The sequence below is a fragment of the Urocitellus parryii genome, chromosome X (assembly GCF_045843805.1).
Source record: "Urocitellus parryii isolate mUroPar1 chromosome X, mUroPar1.hap1, whole genome shotgun sequence".
NCBI classification, from domain to species: Eukaryota; Metazoa; Chordata; class Mammalia; order Rodentia; family Sciuridae; genus Urocitellus; species Urocitellus parryii.
In genome coordinates this window covers 74,745,092-74,773,040 of record NC_135547.1, presented here as the reverse complement: position 1 = coordinate 74,773,040, position 27,949 = coordinate 74,745,092, and the positions used below count along the sequence as shown (strand labels likewise).

Sequence of the window (27,949 nt, the reverse complement as noted above, 5' to 3'; positions counted from 1 at the left end):
TCCCTCAATTTCTCATGAGTTACCCACTATTTGCCCTATAGTCAACTCTTTGTGGCTTCATAGACTTTGTATACTGGCTGTCTCTTACAATGTTAAACTATGAAGATGAGCTATTTGGATTTTAGAAGTTTGTTAAGGCCACTATAAAGCATGAAGCTTTGAGCTGGATCTTGGAAGGATGGATTAGGATTAGCGGTGAGAATGTGAACTTCATGACTTCACTCACATGAGAAATCTACAAATGTTGATTTCAGAAGTTGAGTATAGAAAAGTGATTACCAGAAACTGGGAAGATTAGGTGGGAGGGGTGATGGGGAGAAAGATTTGTCAATAGGTCCAAATCATAGCTAGTTAGGAGAAATAAGTTCTTGTGTTCTATGGTACACTTGGAGAAATATATTTAACAATGATATATATCTCAAAATACTTAGAAGAAAGATATTGAACATAATCACCATAAGAAATGACAGACATTTAGGGTGGTAGATATGCTAATTACCCTGATTTAATCATTACCCAGAGTATACATCAATCAAAACATCACATTTACCTAATAAATATGTACAAATATTATGTATCAATAAAAAATAAAATGAAAAAGTATTCCTTGATATGCTCTATGTTTGATATCCCACGGCATGTTCTCTTTTCTTCTCTCTCTCTCTCTCTCTCTCTCTCTCTCTCTCTCTCTAAGTGTGGAGTAAACCCAAGGCCGTTTTACCGCTGAGCTACATCCCAGTTCTTTTTTTTTTTTTTTTTTTTTAATTTTGAGACAAGGTCTTACGGAATAGCTGAAGGCCTCACTAAGTTTCTGGGGCTGGCCTTGAATTTGCCATCCTCCAGCCTCAGCTTCCTGAGTCCCTGGGATTGCAGGCATGTGCCATTAGGCCCAGCTTGACTATTTTTTTTTTATATATAATCCCCTACTTCTTTGAAATTATCAAACCAAGTAACTTTCTTTTTTGGTACCTGGATTGAACCCAGGGACACTTAACCCAGCCCTTTTTTGTAATTTATTTAGACAGGGTCTGAGTTGCTTAGAGCCTTGCTAGGTTGTTGAGGCTGGCTTTGAACTCACCATCCTCTTGCTTCAGCCTCCCTAGCCACTGCCAATTAACTCTTATAAACCATTTTTTCCTGTATTCAACTTTTAGGAGAAATAATACTTTAAATTTTCACATCACTTTATGGTTCGAATATCCTTTGCACAGACATCATTTCACTGGACTCTCACAGTACTCTGCAAAATGACATAGGAGTTGACTAACTCTAAGTTAGTGGGTGAACTCTCCAACTCAGATCATATTCAATCCAATCTTCAATATTTTCATATACAGTTTTTACCAATGATTTATGTTCATAAATGATATTCTTAAGGTCATATAAGATTCTGACATACATCTGGCATCAGGAATTATTAAATTATGTCCTGGTTCATCTTTATGCTTAGCATATTTGGATTTTAACCAGAATTTCCAAAATCCTTATGAAATACTTTAGAATGTGTTACATAATCATTAATATAGCTTCTAGTAGAGTTGGTTTAAAAGCTATAGCTCAGATTTCTAATTGCAATGTTCTATAGTACTCACTTAGTAGATTTATACATAGTTTAACACTTCATTTACTTGATACCATGTAAGAGGTTCCACAGAAATGAGTTTACTGGGTAATTGAAGCAAACTAGTAACAGCAAACTTTGAAATCTGACAGAAATATTTCTAAAATGTTTTGAGACTTTCCTGTCTTATCATATGAGATATAGCTGTCTAACTGAGGGCTAAGAGTCACCATACTATACAGTGGTGCATGCCTGCAATTCCAGTGATTCTGGAGGCTGATACAGGAGGATCACAAATTCGAGGTCAGCATCAGCCATTTAGTAAAGCCCTAAACAACTTAGTGAGAACCTGTCTCCAAATTTGAAAAAAAAAGGGGGCTGGGGGTGTAGCACAGTGGTAAATTACCACTGGGTTCAACATCAGTACAAGAAAAAGACAAAAGAAAAACAGAAAGAAAGAAGAAAGAAAATCCTATACTGCATAATGGATCATACAGTGAGACGCTCTCAGCATCCATCAAGATATACAGGGAATCCCTATATTAATGGTCCCAAATCACTTCACTTTTCTAGTTTTCAGAATTTTTTGGTTCTTCACACTACTAAATGTATATTCTTAGAGTATCAGTTTTCTTACATCTAGTGGAGCCCTTCTCCCATTCCAAATGCTAGTAAGTAGTCTTTATTTGCTATATAAAACACTACCCCAATAGGCCTTGTGAGAGTGATGCCATTCCTTTGTCATTGGGGTAGATAGTTTGTTTACAGAGCATAGGATTTTTCCATTCTCCCTACCTTTGGGGTTTTAGGCAATGTTTGGAATATTTATGGTTGCAGATTAAAAAAAAACTATGAATAACTAGAGAATGCAAAAATAATTATATTTTATTTTCTAAACTTAAGATTCTGCATGATGGACAAAACCCGAGGTAACAACTAAATTATCAATAGTAATGGCAGATTGTGAGATCCAATTCTTTATTTTTCCAATTCTTTTTTTGTTTTGTTTTGTTTCTTTGGTGCTGAGGATCAAATCCAGGGCCTCACACATGCTAGGTAAGTGCTCTAGCACTGAGCGACCTCCCAAGCCTGTGAAATCAGATTTTTATTCTTTATTTTTTAATTCACTAGAGGAGAAGTAAAATAAAACTCTCAAGACAAGCTTTATTTAAAATAAAGAATCCCCCTTAATCTTGAGCACCACTTCATATTTTTCTAAGTGTTTTAGAATTTATTATCTCTTTTGATGATCACAATTCTGTGAGAAAAGCAGGATAGCTTCTTAACTATCAAGTGGCTAAGAGACTGTGACATTTGAAACCAAAAGTATTCTCATTTATTCTACCCATAACTTAAAAAGCATATATGTTGGTACTATTCTTACTTTACAGTTGATATTAATAATTATTAATTATTGAGCACCTTATCTTAATATAATGAGAAAACTCAAGCTGAGAGAGGCCATATGACTTGCCAAGGCCAAACCATTAAAAGTAGAGCTTGGATTTGAAATCAAATCGGTGTGGTATTAAATTCTATGCTCTTTCCTTATTCCAAGCTGTCTCAAAGAGAAACTAAGGATCAGAAAGATTATTTGTTGATATCTGCTGATTGTTTTATTTCTTATATGTATGCTTTATTCACGCATGGTGAGCTTTATTGCACTAAATCTGCACCTTGTTTCTGATAGCTTCTGGATTTTGCATATTGTGTTAAGGGGTGGGGAGTGAAGATGACCTCTGAGATAAAATATTTGCACCACAAGTATGCCTTTCACCTTTAAATAGGATACAATGTAAACATATTTTTAAAGAGCTTTGGAGATGACTTGTAAAAATAACGTACCACGTGAACGTGAACCAATTTCTCTAAGACTCATGTGAGGTTTTTTTTTTTTTCTTTTGAACAAAATAGAGATTTAAACGTGTGACTTGAAATATAAAATTCCATTTCTGGAAGCATGCATTTCATACTTTAAAACCTGATCATTTCAATGTAGTTTATTTTTTTAAAGAGATGAAATCTATCTGAAATTCAAGGAGAATCAAATTGCTGTATTTACAATAACTGAACATCCTCTCAGGAGATACTGTGAAGCTATAGTGAGAAACGCATTCCTTTTTCCATTTCCTTTTAAAGAAATCATATTTCTAAACAGATTAGGATCGAAACATAGTGAATTACCAAGTCAATCTTCTTCCTGCTCTTCTGGCACAATGTAAGATAATGATGTGCTGAATTTCATCTATAAAGATGACACTACTAACTTTCTGGCAGTAGGCCATGCCTATGACTTGTTTTGCTATATGGAGAATAGATCTGCACAATGCTACCTTCTTTCCAGTACCAGGTGACAAAGCATAGGTTGGTTAGACTCTTGACTGAGTACATGGAGTTCAGCACAGGTAGATCCTAAACAACTGACCTAATGCATCACAGTAGTAGGTTCATTAAAAGGGCTATATCATAGGAACAGTGGTAAAATATGCAGCCAAGATTCATAAGCCTGCAGCAAAACATTCTTGTCATTTTTACTTTTTTAAATTTATTTTTTAGTTTTACATAGACACAATACCTTTATTTTATTTATTTTTTTATGTGCTACTGAGGATAGAACCCAGGCCTCACATGTGCCAGGCAAGTGCTCTACCACTGAGCTACAAGAGCAGGCTCATCCTTGCTTCTTTACCATCTCAAAAACGGCTCTCTCCATTTGTGAATGTGTTAACAACTTAGGATCTATGTCTTCTAAGACAGCCAAGAGTCCTGAACAAGAAAGAAAGTAGGATCAAATAATGCTTCTAAATTATGTCAAGAATCTAAATGTATTTTGCTCCCTTGAATCAGGGATTGGTAAGTAGAAGATCAGGGAATTAACTGCAAAAAGTAAGAACCATTATGTGTCACTTATAACTTTCTTTTAGTAAGAAGGAAGAATTGTGCCTGCTTTGCTAGCATTTATTTCTCATGTGTATGGAGGGTAAAGGCAAGGCATAGTGAAGTGAGAAAGATGTGAAGATAATTTGGATTAAAATGCCACTTATTAAGTACCTGAGGGAGCATTTGAAAATATGCCCCCTCAGGCTATTCGAGGCTCTTGTCACATTTTCTCTGCCCAATAGCTCTAATTTCACTCAGTTCTTATTCCAAGTCTCCATGCCAAGAGGAGAGTCAGAAAACCTAAGGGATTGGTTAGCCTTTTTCCTTGCTGTTCTTTTGTTAGAAATGAACTTTCTACTGCTCTTCATCAAAGTCCCATTCATCTTCCAAAATCCAATTCAAATGTCACCTCATTCATTCATTTATGCATGCCTTAATATGTGCCAGCCATTGTGTATTTCTCCTCAGAGATATATTTAATGTATTAGGCCATTCTGTGGTTCCCTCCTCCATACTTCCATGGCAATCTTATCATACCTCCATATCACTACTTATAACCTTTGTGAATTATTTACAAGATTTTCTTTTAATTAAAACTTTGGGTTCCAGAACTGAGGAACGATATTATACTTTTTGTGTGTGTCCTTGGATATACTATAACACAGTGCCTTGTGAATAGCAGATGCTTAAAAAATCTCTAGCTCTTACTCTGTTTTCTTCCTCCCTTTTATTTTGCTATTTTCTACTTTGTTTGGTTTATTCCTGAACCCTTCCGCTCCAGCCACTCTACTAAAACTGCTCTCCCCAACGTTGTCAACAACATTCTTTTTATTGAGTTCAATGGAGGGATGAAGAATACTCTTTCCTCTGGGTTTATGTTGGGAAGATGCAAACCTAAGAGCTCTGATTAACTATCTTTTCCACATTATAGGGATAACATGCCTAAAGAATGAGCCCAAGTCAAAGGATAGTGGAGCTGAGAAAGTCTTGATGACATCATTTCAGCCCCAGGTTAAGCCATGTTTTAAAGCCAACTTCACTAGGGACTTGGCAGTTAAATGAGTCAAAAATCCCACCACTTCCTTTTTTTAAAAAATTTAAACTTAAGCCAGTTTAGGCAGCTATCTGTCACTTGCAACTGCAAAAGTTCTAACATAGTTAATGATCTCCATATCTATATTTCCAGCCCAGGTTTCTTTTCTGAGTTTCAGATGCATATCTCAGACTGCTTATAAGTTTTCTCTTATTGAATTTTCCAGAGGTACCTGGAACTCAACCTGTCTAAAACCATATATATTCCTCCCCTGATCATTATCTCAGTGAATAGAACACCATGTTGTCAGAAACTTAGGTGGCTTCCTTGAATTCTCTTTTTCTCCCTTCATTCAAATAACCAAGTCCTTTTATTTTCCACTTATTAGGTACATCTGTCTACTTTGGTCTCCATTGCTGCTACCCTAGATTAGCCACCATCATTCCCTTTGTGTCATGTTGTAGCAGCCTCCCAACTGCTTTTGTTTCTCTCATGCCCCATTCAGTCCATTTTTTTCTTCTTATTTTCTCTACTATTTAATTTTTTACATATTACAGTAGTACATGATTATTGTAATAAGATAGACAATATAGAACTACATAAAGAACCACATAATAGTTACCTCTTCCCACCCAATTGCCATCTGAAGCAATCAGTAATTATCATTTGATGCTTCTTTCCAAGGTTATTTTTACATTTATATATTAACATTGTAGGGATCACTCCCTACATTAATGAAAATGGAATCATACACATTACTCTGAAATTTGCCTTTTTAAAACCTAACAATAAAACATAGACATTCCTTCAGATCCATATGTAGATCTCTCATTCATTTTAATAGCTGCATAATATTTACTAGTTTGACTATGTCATAATTTGACATTTCCTTACTTGTAGGTATTAGAGTTATCCTTCCGTGTGCCCCTACAACAGTGCTATACTATACATCCTTATGTACACAACCTCAACTCTGTATTCTCATTTTTATAAGATAGATTCCCTCACCTGTAAATGCTATATCAAATGTATCCTAATGTTTACTTCTACTAGAGAGTTGGATTAATATCCGAAATGATTGTAACAATTTATATCCTCTCCAGCAATATATATGAATTTTTCTATCTCCTAATTAGCATACAACATTATTATATTATAAAATTTTTGCTAATGTATTTCAGTATTGGCAGAAAAATACATATCATGCTCATTTTATTTATATTTTAAAATAAATTTTTATCTATTTCTTTATTTTAAATTGGTAGAACATACATGTGTTCAGAAATTCAAAAGTCAAAAAACATGGAAATTAAGTAATTTCCCTCCCACCCCAGCCTCCAAATTCGGTTTCTTCCCCAGAGCAACCAACACTACCAGTTACAGGTTTTCATGATCCATTAAATCAGGTCCTAAATAATGAGCATTTATTTCCAATCCTGTGCTATTACCACTTGTACAGCAAGATTATCTTTGTTGACAAATGATTTTCCATGTGTGAGTATATCTATAAATAGAAGTGAAATTGCTGGTTCAGATCATGTGCATTTAGCATTTAAAGGTATCAGCCATATAATCTATTCTTGACATTGATCTTGTGCTTCCCCATTGCCTTTAGGATAGTTTCTAAGCTCCATAAAATGGATTTCAAGTCCAGCATGATTTGAACCCTGTTGGCCAGTTCATTTATCATCACTTTCTTTTTAGATCTCTGTACTCTAACAATATAAACTTCTTTCCATTATTTAAATGAGCCAAACTCTCTTCTTATTCTAAGCCTTTTAACATGTATATTCTCTGTAGGTATTTCCAGGGGCACTCTTCCCTCTGATATTCATTTGGCTCACTAAATCTGGCGTCTTTCATGTTGCAGCTTAGATGTTACCCTTTAGGTGACCTTCCCTGAGATCCCAAGTGTAGAATGGATAACATGTGCCTCATAGCACCATGTACCTACCCCACTGTAACACTCACAAAATCATCCATTGTGAGTTTGATGAGGTTGGGTCTAATCATGTTCACCACTGTGTCCCTAATGTCTGGAGAAGTCATCAATAAACAGTGATTCAAAATCAGGTAGTACTTAGTAACATTCATTGAATAAATGAATGAATGCAAAACAAAAAACAAAGCAGCTGTGGTAGTTCCTTACCTTTCAGACCAAAGAAACTGAGCAGGTCAAGAAGTAAAATCCAAAGTAAGGCAGAGTTGCATAGTAATACACTATAGAGCTGACAGGTATCTTCTAGCTACACACCAATAATTACTTATGATATTTTGAGAAGCCATACATGAGGGAGTTAACACTTCACTACTTAGCCAACAGATTAAGATTCTTAGCCTTCACTTCTTGAAATCATTTGCATGCTCTTAATCCTTACTGAGCCTTCTCGTGGATGCTAATGAAAAGGCTCATTGACCATCCAAATTGAAAACCTGAGTATTTAATCATTCAGACATCATCTATCAGGAATAGTTAGTAACAAATTATATCAGAATTGAAAGGAAACAATTAGACCATCTTTTCCAGTAGTTCAACATCTTTTTCTTATCCTAATGCATCTGAGGGATATGATATATTCTCATCAGTAACCGCACCTACCTTACTAAAGTTTCCTTAGTGGGGTGTAGAATGGTCAGAATTTTTAGGGGCATGTATATTTTGAAAAATACTCCTTATATGGATTTGAATATCTTACCCCATAGTTGAGAATCACTAATTCTAGTGTAACCCTTTTTTAAAAATTATGATGAGAGAAGTGAAATAAGATTGTTGTTATAATTACTAATGGCAGGGCTGGGATTAGAATCCATGTCTTCTGGCTTAGAGTTCAGCACTCTCCTTAATACTGAAAAACAAACATCTAGAAGAAGCTTGAAATAGAGACAGAGTGGAAGTACCTTTAGAGAATCTCAGATCAACTGGGTCTTTCATCTCCTTTAGGTAAGTAAGAGATACTGCCAAAAGGCCTTACCTTTATGACACTTTTATAATTGAGATGGCATGTTCCCATTTTACCTTACCTGATTCTGTATTTTTTGCCTTCTTATTTATTTACTTTTTTTGATAGGGTTATGTTATGTTGCCTATGGTGGTCCTGAGTTCCTAGGCACAAGTGATCATCTCACCTCAGCCTTCCTAGTGACTGGTGAAACAGGTCTGTACCATCACACCCAGCTCAGCTCTTGCTTGTAATGTTGTTCCAATGAGTATTATTTTTGTAACTAAAAAAACCATAAATATTGCTAAGCAGCTTAAACTTTCACTAACCTCTATTTCTAGTTCAATTTAGGCCTTAGGTACTAAGAAACAGGAGATTGGTAGCTGTATCAATAAAAGGCCTACCACAATGTCTTACTAGATATTCTAAAATAGTTATTTTGTTTTTTGGTGCTGGAGATTGAACCCAGGGGCTTTACCATGAGATACATTCCTAGTCTCTTCAACTTTTTTTTTTGAGACAGGGTCTCTCTACATTGCTGAGACTGTCCTCAAACTTGTGATCCTCTTGCCTCAGTCTCTTGAGTTGCTGGAAGTGTGCCACTGTGCATGGCTAAAATACTTGGTATTCTAAAAATGCTTGTGAACCATGTGTCAGTGTTGATAGCCTGTTGAGAACATTTACTGCAGGGCTAGTTCCATCAATGAAAGTATGGCTTTGAAAGGTATTTTGGTGTATAAGCAAGCTAAGACATTTTGGCTTACTTATTGTCTTATTTGATATAAAGTCACTTTCTAGAGTGATCTCTTCTGGGCACTTAAGCTGTTGGCATCCATGACCCTCAGGCAATATTGGGGATTATACATCTGAAATAAAAAATCATCCTCAAGTCTACACACATGGTAAACTTTCAAAAGCTTTAATGTTGTATTGTTAACAAGCCACAGAAAATCTATCAGTTCTCAAAATGATTTTAGTCTCTCATTTGGTAATAGCACAGTGATGTCTACTAGAATGAGGGCAATCTTAATTCTAGCTAACATTTGTACAGACAGAACACATTTTCTTTGACACCATAGCCTTTCATGTTCATTGTATCAATTTAATAGTAGTTATCCCCCATTCCATTGTTATTTTTAAGAAATAGGGACAAAGGGTATATTTCAATCTTATTTATCTCTTTACACTTTTAAAATGGTAGAAAAGAATACTAAGTTTTTTGATCTGTCCAAAAGTAAAGAGAACTGTGAAGAAAAAATTCTGAGAGATACTAAAAAGGGACACTTATATAAGCCAGCAAGAAAGAGTAAGAGACTACACAGAGAGATGTGCAGATGTGGCCATTTGTTGTGATGAGGTAGGCCATAGTTTGAGGCTTGAAGTCTTCTTGCTATGGGCTTATATAGCACCAGAAGGAACAAGAATAGTTAATCTGCTGAAAGAGAACGTAAGTGTAGAAATTATAATGGTTGACCATATATTAATGAATATATGAGTGCCTCCAGATGTCTGGGACACCATACTATTTGTTCTTTTTTTTATAATAATATCAATTAATGATTACTGTAGTACTTTGGCATACTAATATTTTCTAATATTTTGATTAATACAACAATCTCATGAGGTAAGCCACATTAATTATCACTATTTTATAGACAAAGAAACTGATACTCAGAGGGATATGACTTCTCCAAAGTCACATGAGTGGTAAGGTGGCAAGGGCATCAGGACTAGGATCCATATATTGCAACTTGGTCCAGTACCTTTTCTATTATACAGTGTTGCACTTTTATTCCCTTATTAGGATAGAAACACTGGAGACAGGTGGGTGTGGAGAGATAAAAATATTTTGATTGATTTTTGAAGATGTTCTACAGGAAAAGATCAGATGCTTTTACAATACTTGTAAAATATGGAAACTACCTTCTTGGGAATTCAGGATTCATGTTATCTGATTCCAAGACCTTATGACCTCCTGAATATGTTCTACATTTCATGAAGTAGCCTGAAGGAGAGACCAAGCAGGCCACTTAGAGCTGATATTACTTCAGAAATATATCACTAGGATGGACCTCAGCAGGAAATCTTGCCACAGTTTTCTGGAATTGTTGTGACTGAGCACAATGTGAAGAGGAGATCATGCTTTTCTTGCATAATAATTACCAAAAGGCCTCATATAATTAGCAACTATCAATTCTGACCAACCCAAGACAAGAGTCATGAATTTAAGGTAGATGTGTAGTAAAGAAACAGAAATTCATACGCTGTCATTTATTTTTTTAATTAACGAAAAAGATTTAAAAAAGAAATAGAAATTCACTTGTTTTCTAGGAGTTGAAGTTATAAAGTGCCAAGATTTATAATGGAGGGGAACTAACCCTGTGTTTGGGACTCCTGCTTAGATGGTCAATGCCTTCATTTATAGAGTAATTTGAAAGGAGAAACTGAAATGAATTCCATCATTCTTGAATGGTGGGTCAGAAAGATTGGATACACCCTGGACATAGCCACTGACCTTTTTTTGTGAAGGCTAGTTAGACTGCCTATGCTATGCTTCCTATCAACTAGTTAAATAAATAGTCCATTGAAAAAAAGAAATGGCCTTCTGCAGCCAGATTTATTCTGGGTGAACCCATGCAAGTTCCTGATAGTCACCATATCCTTTCCTCTTTCTTTATTAATTAGCCATTTCATGTTTTTTCTCCCAGGCATTAGTAGAGATTATTAAGCTTTTTTTTTGGTATGGGGATTGAACTCAGGGGCATTCAACCACTGAGCCACATCCCCAGCCCTATTTTATATTTTATTAGAGACAGGGTCTCACTGAGTTGTCAGTGCCTCACTTTTGCTGAGGCTGGCTTTGAACTCGCGATCCTCCTGCCTCAGCCTCCTGAGCAGCTGGGATTACAGGTGTGAACCACTGTGCCTGGCAGAGATTGTTAAGATTAATAACTATAGTTTTTAGATATAAAATCTAGACCCCACATTTGTTTGTTTAGTCATTCATTTGATAAATGTCTGAGTGTCTTCTATTCACAGGTTCATATTAGGTAAAATGCCAGGAACCAATTCACCACCCCACCTTTGTGCTGGCAGCTGGAAGTTTGCTGGGGAAGAAATGAACTTTATTTTTAGAACACACAGACACCAAACCACACAGCTCCTCAGGAAAAACCTTCAGAGCCCAACTGCCACCACCGGCTTCCCACAAGCCTCCCCACCTCCCCCACTCCTCCTGCTCTTGAGGCTGATTGGCTGGGTAGTGTGGGCAGAGGCAAAAAAAGTCCCCCAATGAGCAGCTCCGTGGTCTGAAAGGGCGGGGAAACAGCTCAATGAGCATCACCGAAGAGGAGCCAATCAGTTGGCAGCTAGAAGTTTGCTGGGGCCGCTGTGAGCCAATCATCAGCTGGCGGCTGGAAGTTTGCTGGCAGCTGGAAGTTTACTGGGGCCCCTTTCAGCTATGGCTCTCAACATCTTTGCTTCATTCTTACCTGTTGCCTATAAATGTCTGCTCCTTTACTAAGCTGTAAGTATCTCTGAGGCCTTATTCATCTTTGTGTTCCTTCTGTTACTGTCTAGAAGGCTTGTTATCAATAAAATAGTGAAGGAACTTAAGTGGAATAAAAGGACAGTAACAGATAAAAAAAAATACATGGAACTAGAACTGACTTTTCCTGTTCTCTTTTAAACGTGTTTCTATTTTTGACCTTTGAAAAACGTTTTCTTCCTGAAACCATTTCTTAACTCTTCAAGACAAATGATATTTTCTTTGACACTTGTAATGAAACTTGAGATGGACAGCTAAATTTTTATTATAACATATCAAGTAACTTGTGGATTTAGAATTACTGCCTGGTAGACTCCCTCAACTCCTTGGCATATATTTTGTTTGTTTGTTCATTTTTTGGGGGGGAACTTACTTACTTCTTTCTGATTTACTATTACCATCTCTTACTCTGTTCAGAACAGTTTACAATCTAACTCACTTCTTCAATAAGAAGCCCTTTATTTGAATACAAGTCAGCTCACTGTCTTGAGACAGTGATGTACATTGTAAACATACATCCAATGGGCTAATAGGCAAATTTAATGGACATAATTAAATTCTTACTTCTTTCCCCATATTCCTCTATACTTCACCTTTTCTCTTCTTCCAAATGTCAGAAATGGCAATTCTACTCATTTAGTTCCTTAAATCCAAAACCCTGGGGTCATTCTAAACTCTTCTCTGCCTCTCATATCTTTTTTTTCTAATCCGTCTGAAAATCCTGTCATCCATTCCTTCAAAAAATCTCTCTAGAATCCAATCACACTTCTTACCACCCAACCACCTCTACCTTGGTCTAAACTACCATCATCTTGTACCTGGATTACTCTCTCCCTAATGACTCTCCGTGCTTCTGTCCTTCTGGAACCTCTTTTCAATAAAGTAGTCAGAAGAACTCTGTTAAAACACAAGTCAAATCCTGTCACTCTTTCGTTCAAAGTCCTCCAGTGGTTCCACATCTGATGCAGAATAAAAGGCCAGACTCCTTATGGCCCATAAGATTAGAGGTTACATTTTGGCCTCTGACCTTACATCCCTCCCTCTCCCTCTTGCTTTCTCTAATCTTTCTGGAACCTATCATTCATGTGCTTCAGAGCTTTTGCATTTTGTTTCTTCTTCCCCAAGAAATCCACATGGCTTGGACATTCATTTCACTCAAGTCTCTTCTCCTATGTTCCCTTATCACAGAGCCCATCCTTGATCCCCTTACAGCATACCCCATTGCTCTCTTATCCTTTTTCTTGGCTGTATTTTTCTTCATGGTACTTATCATCACCAACTTTGTTTATTGTTTGTCTATGCACTAGAAGCAAAGCTCCTTGGGGGAAAAAGAAGTATTTATTGAAAGCCTATTATATGCCAGGTCTTTTTCAAGGCAGTGGGGATATAAAAGTTAATCAAACACAAATTAAACTCAAATGGCATTTCTATTCTACTGTATATATGGTGCTGAATTTACTCAACAAATATTTGAAGAATGTATTGAATAAATATAGCATATATTCAGGAGGATAACATAAATGGTTTAAAAGAAGAGGAAATTTGGATTGGCTCATTCAATTTTAACTCATTGGGCCACTCATCACAAATAAGAAATAGTAACATAGCCTCCCATGTGAAAGGCTGAACAACCAATCAAATCCCAGGATCCTCAGGCATTCTATACCACTAACTCTTAAGGTGTGTTTGGATTCCTCCCAGCTATACTCAGTAATGAAAAATACATGGATGGCATGATAAACTTGTCATTGGCACAGAGTGACCACAAAGTAGATATTCAGATCAGGAGGGAAGCAGATAAGAAGTGCTAACTATTAATGAGAGACTTTGGTCTTCACCAGAGAGAGAGAGAAACTGTTTTGTATCAAGACAGAATAAACACTCTAAGGAAGATTAGTATTAGAGATGTTGGTAGCCAGGTTTAGATAAAGTGATTAGTGGAAAAGGAGGAAATTGTCTTCTTAAAGAGAAAATGTGAAAGGTTAGATGAAGAGGTAAACCTTAGAAACCCTTTGACTTTCCACTTGGAGAGGGATGAATGACAATCCTGACTGTAAAAGACAAGCTCACTCTTATCTCTTTCTCCTCAGCAACCAGGAATTATGAAGGATTTGGTGGTATGGGGAAGAGCCTCTGGTGAAAAACCAAAGATGGAGTGATTTACATGCAACAGAAGATGGGATAATTATGAGATGAAAGGGATAATGACTGTCAGTCCCCAGGTTCTATTTAGCAAGAGGCTTCTAAGAAACTGGCTACAAGTTGGTAAAAAAATGGTTACTTTTTGTTTCTTGGACTTGAAATTGAACATCAATTGTATGTAAATTGTCTTCTCTAGAGTACAGCCCTATTGGTTCAGTTCTCCATTAAAAGACCTATTGCCGCTGACACCTTCACTGACTAGAAAACCCTACCTGTCTTATTGTTCTGTCTTCTTATTACAGGATCTTTATTCTGAGTTCTTTTTCAGATTTCATCCAGTTCTGCTTCTTGCCTCTGCTGACAAAGTCCTGGCCCCATCTCTTCAACAACTCCCACCTTCTGGAACTGCTTCACCACTGGACCTTACTCACATTGACAAATGTCAGCTTAAAAATCTCATTTTCATCTTTACAAAATCATATTGCTTTGTAACCCCCTCCAGACACATATCATTGGCAGATGTAGCCAGACACATGCTGTCTTTGAATCCAGATGGCTTTGCAGCAGCCCAGAGCTATGCATTCTATAAACCCTTGTGCCAAAGGGGTAGCATTCTGTCACATGATAATTTTGAAATAAGAGGATTCAAAGAACCTGCCCAGGAGCTAGCTCAGCATTTGGTTATGTCCCACCAAATGCACTGCTAGTTAACTCAAAACTATTACACCACACTGCTTTGGTGAAGGGGCAGTGAACATCACCAACTTACATTACAAACACCAATAGTGAGCCAGATACGAAGCCAGATTCTGAGGTTATAGAAAGAGAAATGAATCCTTATCCTGAAGGAACTTAAAGACTAGTTCTAGAAGCTTTAGATTTGGACACAGTAGCAGATATAAACATTGATATGATTATTATTGGAATGAAGCAATTATGTAAGTGTCAGCATGGTGAAACACTCTGTCAATTACAAAAATATGACCAAATCCTTTTGGTGGCCCTAGAAGATGTGGGATGTCCCCAGGACAGAGGAGGTCCTTATGGAGGGTGATATTGAGAGACACAAATGCTGCTTTGGTTCTCAGACATGCTGAGAAAGTGCTGAAGGTATTTGGAGTTGGAGGAGGGAGGATCCTTGTATATATCAGTTCTATGTCAAAGATATTTTGGTACATTAGGCTGGAGAAATTTTCTGTGACCTTGGATCTGTGGACAATATATGAGATGATGAAGGGTGTTTTTATTAAGAGATAACTCAGAAGTGACAAAGGATCATCTGAGTAGACTTACCATCTGCTCCTTCACCGCTTTTGCTTCTTTTATTGCGGCGAACACGCCTACTTTCCTCATCAGAGTATGACTTTTCATCAGGGAAGAAGAAATTCAGCAGGGCCATCTGTGCAAATAACAAGTAAATGAGTGAAAGGTTGACCCTAGTCAGCCATAGCCAACATCAAAAGAAAAAAAAACAAACAAAAAAATGAAAGCACAAAAAGCAACTAGTTTTCATTAGAAGGTCTGCCTTTACTTTAAAGTCAACATATCTGAAGCCTGACCCTATCTTGTCCTGCATTATACAAATGCTTTTAATTTTGATACCATTATTGTTTGAACCACAAAGGCATAAAATTTTAGTTAATTTCTGAATCCCCTCTCTTCTTCCCTGAATATCTAGTGAGTGATACAACAGGTCACAAGTGTCCATGGGTTCAGAGGGCCTAGCCCCAAATTTCTAACTCTCCTCATATATACTAATAATGATGCTTGCCCAGAACTAGACTTGAGTTTGCTACTCCTCTTTGGACCTCATTATTGTAGACCTCTGATTTTGTCATATTCCTGTTTATGCTGTACTTTGGTTTGGTACTGAGGTACCCTGTATGTCAACACTCTGTGGGAATTACTCATAACAAAGTGAAAAATTATTTTCTTCTTTTTCCTAGACTCCTACAACACTTGTAGTCTAAAAAAATAATTTTGATCATGTAAATAAGTAGATTATTTACCCTATTTAATAATTTTTAAGGAAAAGTTTACTTGTCCTCCTCCACTACTAAGTTGTCATACAATAATATATCCTAATAAAATATGATGGTTAGAAAAGGAAAGATTAATTTTGGTACTTGTTCCTCTACTGTCTTATAATCACTGTCTCTCATAATAAAACAAAGTTTCATTTGTGAATTATTCTAATCCTGAATCAACAACTTACTAGCTGTGTAATCTTAGACAAGTCATATAAGCTTTAATTTCCTCATGTGAAAATAGGGATAATAGTTCCTTTCTCATAAAGCAGTTGTAGGATTAGCACAGCACTTATCAGCATGTAACAAGCACTCACTAAATGTTCACTATTACTATTATAAAAATTAATCATCAAAATAGATAGGTTAGTTTGAAACTGAAAAAAGAATGAACTGAAATAAAATGAATCTACATTTTATTCTAGTGTCAAAAAGAACAATTCCAGAGTATCATGTCTCTTGCATCTCTTATTAGTTGTAAAAAATGAGTTGAACCCCAGAAAGCCTTAACATTCCATACAAACTTTGTTTAAAGCCCTGTGATTTACTGTTTATATGAAACATTTATATCCAATAGCCTTAAGGTGCAGGGTTAGCATTTTTTTAGGGTTAGCATCTTGGAGGGTACATTAATATGTTAAATATCAAATTAATAGGTGAATATACGGGTAATCTCTAATTGATCAATAGGATTGCATTTTAAAATGTATTTAGATTGAACCATATGAAACTGCCACTTCTTTATATCAAAAATGGTTGAATATCAGCAATTTTACATGGTTCAACTGAGCAGGATTTCTGAGTCACTTGTTTGGAATGTAAAATGCATTTTCCCACAGAATCAACATAATGATGTCTGGCTAGATCCACAGAAAGTTACTTAGTCCGCAATATAAATAAACTAATGTACTAATAATACCATAAAATCAGACTGTTATTTTATAATAAAATCTCAATCATTTGCAACTCTATAAGTCATTCTGGATAGAAGAGTTTTCTTGAAGACTTTTGAATGCTGAAACTTACTTCAACTACATTGAATAGAAATTAGTCTTAATTTAGGGCTCACTGAATATGTGGAAGATTATTTGCCCATACCCTAAATGGCCCCAGTCCACTATAATTGAGGGGGTTCATTATTATTACAACTACAGTAATGCTTTGCTAGAGAGGAGATTAAGGTTCTCTGAGAGTAAGAAGGAAAGCACCCAATACAGACCAGGAGTAGATGAGTCTTCCTGGCAGAGGTACTACCTATTTGATCCTGAAAGATGTCAAGGATTCAGGATAAATGCAAAATTGAAAAGGAATTTCAGGCAAAGGGAGAATTGTGCTTTAAAGACCCAGAGTAAAAACAGAGAATAGCAGTTTTTGCGACTATAAATAGTTTAGAATAAGTGCTAGGAGGTGGGGAGGAATTGTGAGAAATGAACCAAGGGTTGTTCAGTATCTTATGGAATTAGATAATGTTAAGGGAATTTAGACTTGGTCCTATGGCAGTGATCATCCGAAGGATTTTTTTCCTTTTCTAAAATTCTGTACCTTATGAAAATTTGAGGTAAAATTTACATATAATAAAATGCATGAACTTTAACCATACAGTTTGAAGAGATTTGACAAATGTATATATCTTTGTAACTACCACCCATTCAAGATACAGAACATTTCTATCACATCAGAATTTTCCTTTGTGCACCTTCTAGTCATTCTCCAGTACCTGTCCCAGGCAACCAGTTTTTTATTTCCATCATCATATCTTAATTTTTCTCATTCTAGACTAGCATCTTACAAAATAATTTTTATACATATGAATATGATTCTTCCTTCAACATAATGTCTGAAGTCATTAACATTGTTGCATGTATCAGTAGTCCATTCTTTTTAGTGATGAACAATATTTTATTGTATGCCTCTATCATTTTTTAAAATGCATTCACTCATTGATGGGCATTTGGGTTATTTCCAGTTTGGTCTAGAATAAATAAAACTGATATGAACCTCCATGTATAGGTCTTTGTGTAGATATGTTTTAATTTTTCTTGAGTAAACACCTATAATGTAAACTCTGGGTTACACGATATGTGTCTACTATAAGATAGTACGAAAATATTTTTTTCAGAGTAACTGTACCAATTCATATACCCATCAGCAACATACAAGAGTCCTAATACTTTGCATCTTCACCAACACTTGGTATTATCAGTAATTTTAATTTTAGCCATTCTGGTGGATATAAATTAGTGTTTCACTGTGGTTGGTTTTGAATTCTTAAACTTCTTTTTAATGTTATCTCGCTGTAAACTATCAGATTTCACTTCCCTTACCTGTAACATCTTTTGTGGTCCCTTCAAATTTGCTGCTTATAATTTGCTATAGTCTTGATATCTAGTTAAAACTCACCAGATTCATGTAAAAGCAGAATAAAAAGGCAGTGAGAGTGAATTTGAATGGCTTTTACAATAAGTAAAATGCATATTCTCTGGTGGCCTAGCGACCATTCATTTACTACTTGATTCCTGGGTGCAATATGAATACATGAATTTATCATCTAACCAAGTTCTATGTGGGTAAAGGATAATGTTATTCCTAGGGAAAGGGGATTTAAAAATGTAAATGGAGAACCTCCATGCTACACACCAAGTACAACTCCAGAGGTTCCTTCATAGTCTGTGGGCTCCTTCATGAGTGCAGTTCCTATAAGAGGTCTGGCAGGGCCTTATGCACCTCATGTCCTGGTGGTGATAGTGAGACAAGATGCTCATGTAGTTACTGTTCCAAAGTATCTGATGACAGGTTGTGAGAACTCAAGCTCCCAGAACAAGAAGGATGAGGGAGAAACAAACTTCTCCAGACAGCAGAAAAAACTCCAGCTTCCATGTGTAGTAGGAATATCTCAAAAGTCCCTCAAGAGATGCTGTTGATGGATACAAGATATCCATAAGTCAAGTGTTCATTAGAAGGGGAATGCCTGTATATGAAAATGCTTTGAATGGTTTCTATTTTCTCAATAAAATACAGAGAAAAACAATACAATATACTGCTTCAAAGGAAAGAGATTCCCTATTCACAGTGCTTTGAGTCTCAGAGGTAGGTGGATAAACTATCCTCTATATAGTATAATGGTAAAGACAAAAATCAATTGCTGTTCATACAAGGAGTCTAGGATTCTAGCTTTAGTTTTGCATTCATTAGCATGGCCTCCAGAGGCAAGTTGCAGAATATGAACAAAACAGCCTTCTCTTTTAGAATATTGCTTTCCTATTGCACAAGGGAGGAGGCATCAGGAATGTTGGCCACAGCCAGGAATTTTGCTCAAGGGGGAAAAAATCTAATTCTTTACACTTTATTAAGTGATTACACCCTTGTTTCTTATGGTAAAATTACATGGTAAACAGCACCTGCAGATTACAGGGATCTCAGCTGGAAACAATTCATTAGCAGTGAGATATGAGGGATACATCCATTATTGCTATTTGACTCTCCAGATATTACTACAAACATATTTTTCCCTAATATCTAAACCCACAAAATTATTGGGTACATTTTATATGACATAGAAAGAATCTAATTCATTTCTATTTCATGGTTAATGAACTTGATTGTTCTAGATGATTCATACGACATGACTCACAAGCCTCTTAAGAGAAGGGGCCACACATCATCCATAATTTTATACCTTGTGCCAAACCCTCGGTCTGGCACACAGTAGGCCCCTAATTTATACATGTCTATTAAAAGAATAACTGAACTACCCCAGTTCATTTATGCTTTTATAACAAAATACCCGAGACTGGGTAATTTATAAAGCACAGAAATTTATTTTCTCATAGTTATGGAGGCTGGGAAGTCCCCCAAGGTTCTGGCACATTTGGTTGTCTGGTGAGGGCTGTTTTCTACTTCCAAGATGGTGCCTTATTGCTGTGCTCTCTAGAGGAAGAAATGCTATCTTCTCACATGGTGGAAGGTGAAACGACAAGAGAGCTGAATACTTCAGGAAGCCTCTTTTATGAAGAACTTTATCCTATTAATGAGGGAGGAGCCCTCATAGCCTATGCACCTCTTAAAGGCCCTACTTCTTAATACCTCCTTATTGGCAACATCTGAATTTGAAGGGGACACATTCAAACTATAGTACATATTATCACCAATCCATTCCTTAAAGTCAGAATTTTATCTGACCCTAATTGGACCTATTTTTGGAGACCATCATATAGAAGTAGGCTAAGGACTCAATATGCCATAGGCAGGAAACAAATCAATGAAATCCAAAGACTGAGAAACCCTATAATTCAGTGGTATTCAAACTTTGGTGTGCTCAGAATCACTAAGCACGTGTAAGAAAATGTAGAATCCCAGACTTTCCTCTCCCACAAATTAGACTGATGAAGCCTGAGGTTGGACCCTAGAATCTGACTTTTAAACTTGTCTACTAGTGGATTCTGACACAGGCAGTCCTTGAATCACACTTTAAGAAACCGCTATATTGTTAATTTTCAATCAGTTCATTATCTACAGATCAGGAAGGCTAAGACCTATTTTTTCTTTCCTGGTAAAATAGGTCTCCTGCATAGTCAGTGTTTTCACCTTTTCTTCTGTTATTCTTGGAGTTAATCTGTTTGTAGAAATTGGTACTTCATCTCTCTCAATAGGAGGCAAGTACATACCAGTACCAGATCTTGTAAAATCATCAAACTGCCTATTTTGAAAGAAGTTTCACTTTTAATATTTATCAATAACTGATCTATTTTTCTTATTTCAACCACTGCCATCACCACCATCAACTATCAACAATCATCTTGGACCTTCAAATAAAATAGAAGCATTTAGGCCCTGAAATATTCAACAAAATCTCCAAGTGATCCTACTAAAGCAAGATATGAGCATGAGTGAAGTAGGGTTGTCCAAATGCTTATTAATATGTCATGGATATAAAATGAATACAAAAGGTGGCACTGAACACACTTCTAATCTTATTAAGAACCCTTAATTCAACATGCTCTGATTGTCAACAAAAGGTCTGTAGAAAGGGTTCATTCAAAAGGTTATCATCTGAACAAACACTGAGTGCTTACCATATGGAGAGTGCTGAACTAGACACCATCTTTCACACACATAGATGAACATGAAAATAATACAGTGCTTCCATGTAGTGCGAAGATAGCACTACATAATAGGAGACAGTAAGGTTTCAAACATAGCAATGAGAAGCACAGTGTGTGTTGGTTGCTGAACAGAGAGTGCCAGTTGCTGGGAGTGAACAAACAAGAACATTCAATGATGATCACAGCATCCCATGAGAACTGCCACTGGCAGTATGGGGGTAGAAGTAGAAGCAATCAGCAAAAATTCCAAATGAACTTGGCACCTTGAATATCTCTCATGTGAGTGCCAGGGCTTGCTATCCTCTATTGTTGATATGTTGAGAGATTTCTAAAATTATGTAGAAAAGCTCAACATGGAAGCTAAACACAACCAACATTTTCCATCATATTCAGAGCTAAAAGCAGTCACTGAATCCTGCTTCCTAGACAATTTAACTTAAAAATCACTGTATAACAATGCAAGTGACGGTAAAGTAGAAAACAAAATAAGAAATATAAAAATAAAAAAGAACAGTATCTTTGTTTGAGGAGTTGGTAATTGTATCAGTGTGAAACTGTACTATAGACCAGCCCAATCTTTGGCTTTTCTTAATGTGCATTTTGGGGCTGTATAAATCATGTATCATTTATCAAATAATACCTCCTATAACTTAATATTAATTTTCTTCCCTTTATAGGTAAGCTCCTCCAAGGTATATATACTTTTAGATTCAGAGTTGGTATGGACTTGTCCTATGGATAAGGGTGAAATCTGTTTAAGATACATAGCAAAAGGCAAGGCAAATTATCATAAATACATAACTTCTAATGCAAAGAGGTGAAATAGACCTCTCTTCCAACTTTCTGTTTCCTGAACATACAAAATAGAACTAGAAAAACAAAAGCTTACTGAATTCTCACCAGTGAATAATACTAGTTGTGTCCAGGTTTTGCATAAATTTTGAAAATTCACAACCACTACAGATGTCACATTTACCTCATTGATCTGTTTTATTGTTGGAGCCAGAGTCATGTTTAATGTGAAATGGCAAGAGAGGACCACCACTACTGAGATTCTGGAAGTCAGCTGGTCTATCAGCATTAAAGTGATGTTCATTGCTGACATGTGAAGAGATGCAATGACAGAAAGATACCCAACCATCTTTGGTATGATGAGTTTTATGGCATAACCACAAGCAGGGGTAGCATAAGAAATACTCTAAAAGATGCAGAAAAGCATAGCTTCAAATAACATGACATAGCTGTGGGCTGCTGGGAAAAACAGCAGCAGAGACCAGCTTGGAATGCAGCAATGTGGAATTTGGAAACTCTTTTTGAGCAAAGGCTTTCAGCTGACCACAAGTTGAATACAGAAATACAGACAGTGACAGGCTATACAAATAGCAGCTGAAGCCACAAATCAAAAAGCAGTTTGTATATATGTCAGACAGAAAGGACTCTTGATGGAAGATTTAGGATTTGCTTCCCTTGAGTGTGGGCGAAATCAGTTGTGATATCTTTGAATAAGATGAAGGGCAGAAATATATACTAGATGTCACTGCTCTGCCTTGGGAGTGTCTGCTTAGTTTGCAACCTTCATACTTTTAAAGTGAAAGGTGCTTTGGAGAAAAACATACTTCCACTTATAACTGCAAATCAGTAAATTCTATCATTTCTGAATAGAAACAACTTTAAAAAATTAGTTGAGCTTTGGATTTCCAAAACATTAGTACAGATAAAAATCTATAAATTCTTAAAAGGATCTTGAAAATTTTTATTAACAATGCCACAGTTTACCTTTATGAACCGAACCGATGTCGGCTGGAAGAGCATTATGAGCAAAATGAGACTGCCTGTACAGTCCATTTAGTTTAAATAGGATTCCCTGCCCCACCCCTGTCCAACATTTTACTGTCCATAGCATTCCACAAAATCCATTCCATTTTCAGTGGAGACCTAAACAGCAATATTCAAGATTTGATATGGAGGAAGGATAAAACTGAGGTAGTTAGTGAAGAGAGAGTGGCAACAGTCAGGATTTGTTGGAGGAGACTAAGATAGAAGGAAGAAGCAAATTGAGAAACAAATGGCTATTGATTCTGAAAGGGAAAAAGTGTTCCAAACATTGTAGAAAATTAAACAGTGGGGATTTTAGGGAAAGATGAATCATATTCAGTTCAAGTAGATACTGAAATAAATTGTAGACAAGAGTTCAATGGTTATAATTAAGGTTCAGATGATACAAGAAAGGCTAGAAACAATGGTACAAAACATTGGAAGGTGGATGACAAGGAAATGAACACAGATATGTGGCAAGCAGATTGTTAACTCCAAGACTGGCTCACAGGAATATCAGTATAGAAAATGAATCACAGTAACCAGTTTATAAGTTCAAAGGGAGAGGTTAAGCAGGATAGAATGTAAGATACAAGTATACTAAGGGCAGGCAGATTAATCAGAGATGATATAATCAGCAGAGATTCCGCCTGTAATAAATGAACTAAATGTGAGTAATGGGAAAAACAGTAAGGGGCCTGGGACATAAGTGCAGAATTTTAAAAAACCTGCAAAACTAGAATCACCAAAGGTATAAAAAGACTAGCAAGAAAACTGTGAGGCTGGGAAGAGCATTTTACTGTGAGATTAGATAAATTCTAAGTTGCAATGCTGTCCTCAGTTAACTTGGCATTTTAGTGCCTTTTGTGCCCAAGTGTGGCCCAGGGCCTCCCTTGAGATAAACACCAAATAACTGTTTCTGTGATATAATGGCAGACTAGTCCTGTTTCAAGAGCCGTAAAATGGAGAGAAAAAAAAATTTCAATATGGCTCTTGATTAGAATTCAGTACTAGAGTGTTTCTATGGAAATGTTATTTTCTCAGAGGAAAATTCCTAACTCTTGCTTATGACCATGACAGTGAGTAAAGAAAGCCTCATGCTGAGTATGGTCTCATAAATCTTTTCCATAGTATCTCAGCAGTTACCCACTCAAAAAGAAATTAAGATAAAATATAAACAAATGAAATGAAGTATGGCAAATAACCTATTCATTAAAGTCAATTTTATGCATATCCATTGTTTGATTGTTAGTGTTAGGACTAAAGCCATCTTTCCATAGAGCAATGGAGAATTAGATTTCATTACTATCTACTAATCTCTTTCCCTGAGTTTTAACCTTAATGAATCCTCTAATTTCTACTAAAGGATAAACAATGTAGATTTGTCCAGTTCTTAGCTAATTGCTCCTAATTACAACTATTTCCAAAAAAATCATAGAATGCTTTAAAATTTAAACAAGAATATAGACATCTGGATCAAGGTAGCTGACTACCAAACAATTTTAGTTCTTCTTGCCTAAGACATTAAAATGACAAACAAATAGAAAAAGACATAATAAAGAGAATAATAAAGGGAATTAGCAGAAAAGAGATTTTAATACATTTCTGAAAGGCAGAAAGTAGATAGGATACTGCCTGATAAAAATGAGCAGAGAAAGTGACAGAGGGGGCTTATAGTTTGGGAGGATGATGCTCTGTCCTGGAGGACCACAGAGAAATTTGAAAATTGGAAATGCCAAAATAAGGGAGAGGGTGAGAATGAAATGTTAGAAATTCATTGAAAAATCTGTGTATTGAATAAGCATCTTCCTCCCCTGTGAATAGAACCCTTAGTATACAGACATTTATTCTGGGAAAAAACAATCAGAAGGTTTTTGTTATAGTTTGGATCTGAAACTTCCCCCAAAGGCCTGTGTGTTGAAGGCTTGGTCCACAGCTGGTAGTTCTACTGGAAAGTGGTGGAAACATTTGGAGGTGGGGCCTAGTTGGAACAGTGCCTTTCTTGGGGCCTGCCTTTGAAGGGTACGTTGTGTCCTTGGACCCTTCATCTGTTGTTCTCTGCTTCCCAATTCCGGGCTGCTGTAAGGTGAACAACTTTGTTCCACCACTTTCTGTGGCCATGATGTTCTATCTCCACATATGGTCCACAAAAAATGGAACCAGTTGACCACAGACTGAAATCTTTGAAAGCAGGGGCTAAAATAAATCTTTTCCACCTCTTAGTTAATTTTCTCAAGTATTTTGTCATGGTGATGAAAAGCTAATATGGTCTTTCTCTAAAGAGATTGAATAAATTGTGTAAGAATTAAGACACTATGAGCATTAATGGCCTTTATATTCTGGAATTTGAGGGGCCTCCAACATAATGACTCTATGTACATGGGTAGGGCTTATTAATTTATAGGTCTTATGTTTAGGGTAGCCAGTCATTTGGTTCAACTCCTAGATAGATTATGAAATTTCAGAAAATCAAAGATAAATAAGATGTTAAGAGCTTCCAGAGGGGAAATAAAATCAAGTTAAAGGAATAAGAGTTGGTGGGCTGGGTGCAGTGGTGTACACCTGTAATTCTAGCAACTCAGGAGGCTGAGACAGGAGGGCAAGAGGACCACAAGTTCAAGGCCAATCTTGGCAACTTAGTGAGATCCTGTCTTGAAAATAAAAAATAAAAAAAAAATGACTGGTGATGTGGCTCAGTGGTTAAGCACCCCTACGTTTAATCCCTGATACCAAAAAAGTAAAAAAGGGTTGGAATGATTGGCCATCTTATTGGCAACACTGCTTATAATAACAATGGAGGAATCCCTTCAAAGTTCTGAGTGAAAATTATTTTGAACCTATAATTTGGTTTCTAACTAAATATCAATCCAGTCTGTTAGCAAAATAAGCATATTTTTTAAGATTGCAAAAATTCAAACTTTACCTCCCACACCTTTCGCCTACAAAGTTACTTAAGGATGTACTCCAGAAAAATGAGAGCATAAACAAAGATAGACATACTTACTGTATTACTTACTGTATTTTGGAATAGTGGACTTAAATGCAAAGACTAAAAATGTAAGTCCAAGGATATATTGCACAGGAGGCCTAAGGAACAGTAAGTCCAAATGGAAGCAAAGAAGACTCCAAAAGGAAGGCATCCAAGAAGAGAGGGAGAAGGTCTCACAATTTTATCTTTAAGAAATTAGAATGATTGAATCATGTCACAGAAAATGCAAGAAGAATAAAGTAATAGAAAATTCAGAAAATATAAATTAAGAATATAATGTTCTCATAACACTTGATAAAGAGAGAAAATATTTAAATGGTTACCAATAGTATAAACACTGCATACTGATTTTCAACTTTTAGAATTAACTGATATATAAAAGTGTAGGATTCATAATTACAAAGATAGCTGTAGATTAAGAACATCCCTCTTGGCAGTGTAAAAAGTAAAAGTATAAATGACAAGAGTTGGTAGACTACAAGAGTAAGAGATAAAGAGAAGAGTAGGGAACTAATATCTTCCTCTTATAGAGTTAAGAAGCTGTCTATACTTTATGGAACAAGAAATAAAGGCCTAAGTATATTCTTCAAACAAACAGAGGACCTAAAAAGCACAATAACTACATCGGGACAAGAGGGAGTATAAGTGAGATAAATAAAGCCTCATTTATCACATCAAAAAGTTAATGAAGCCTAAATTATATAAATCAAAAAAATAGAATTACCAGCGGCAATTACCAGAAGAACTAAACAGAAACGATTAATAGAGTTAAAGGTAATTTCAGAGGATTAGAAGAGCAAGAGTTGGAACAGTGAAACACTGCTTATATTATAAGCTTTTATGTATATAGTTCATATTTTTAAAACCACATGCATGTATTACTTCATAAGATATAAAAATAATATGGCTATTTCAAAATCAACCAGGAACCTTGAAACAGAAATCTAAACTCAAACCAGTGTCTGAGACCTTCACCTGAAAAAGAGTGTTGGCAAGAAGCCACCTAAGCATAGCTCCTATCTCTATTATCTAACTGGCTTCTTGCTCTCCATCCCTGCCTCAAAGATTATGCCCTTTCTCTTACAACCACTGAAACAACACAAATGCTGGATTAAGGTGTGACCAACTTTATTTTCAGTCACAGAGATAATTTTTATGCCTTTGTACAATAATCTCCACATACTTAAGTGTACAACTTGTTTTGACATATGTATGTATACTTGTGAAATCATCATCATAATCAAAATAATGATCCCCATCACCCCTCAAAGTTTCTTCATATTCCTTTGTAATTCCTTCTCACTTAGCCTTCTCACTTTAGAAAACTGTTTGTTTTCTAAAATGAAGAATGCCATCTTCATTCCTAGGCAATTAATGATTTGCTTTCTCTCACTATAGGTGAGTTTTTATTTTCTAGAATTTCATATAAATAGATAACACAGTATGTTCTTTTTGTCTGGCTTCTTTTAGTAAGCATAATTATTTTGCAATTTGTTCATGTTACTACATGTATCAGTTCCTGGAGTCAGAGTTGCTGGGATTATAGGCACGTGCCACTATGCCCCGTTTGCTGATGATTTTTATATTAAAAACACTATGTCTTGATTTATGTAACTTTCTAATAAGCCTTGAAATCAGGTAGCACAAGTCTTTCAACTCTGTTATTTTTTTTTTGTTTTTCAAGTTGTTTTGATAGTTTAGGTAATTTGCCCTTCTACACAGATTTTAGAATCAGTGAATCAACTTCTACAAAAATAAAATTAGGATGACGTCGAACCTATAGATCTGAGAAAAATGGCATCTTCACATACAGCATATTTTTGATGCTGTTAAGAATGCTATTAGGGACTCCAAGATGGCCACGAATAGAGTGCATCACAGCCCATGTACCGCGTCACTGCACAGGTGAATAAC

The 27,949-nt window shown here is 36.0% G+C and overlaps 1 protein-coding gene across 2 annotated transcripts in view; it reads right to left on the bottom strand.

The window, feature by feature from the left end:
* Eda (ectodysplasin A) overlaps positions 1 to 27,949 on the bottom strand; it is a 324,387-nt gene that overhangs the window by 62,492 nt on the left and 233,946 nt on the right. For both annotated transcript variants that reach the window (XM_026399991.2, XM_026399992.2), the window contains exon 2: positions 15,396 to 15,501. In XM_026399991.2, the coding sequence (XP_026255776.1) occupies positions 15,396 to 15,501 (106 nt within the window). The remainder of the gene's footprint in view (positions 1 to 15,395; positions 15,502 to 27,949) is intronic.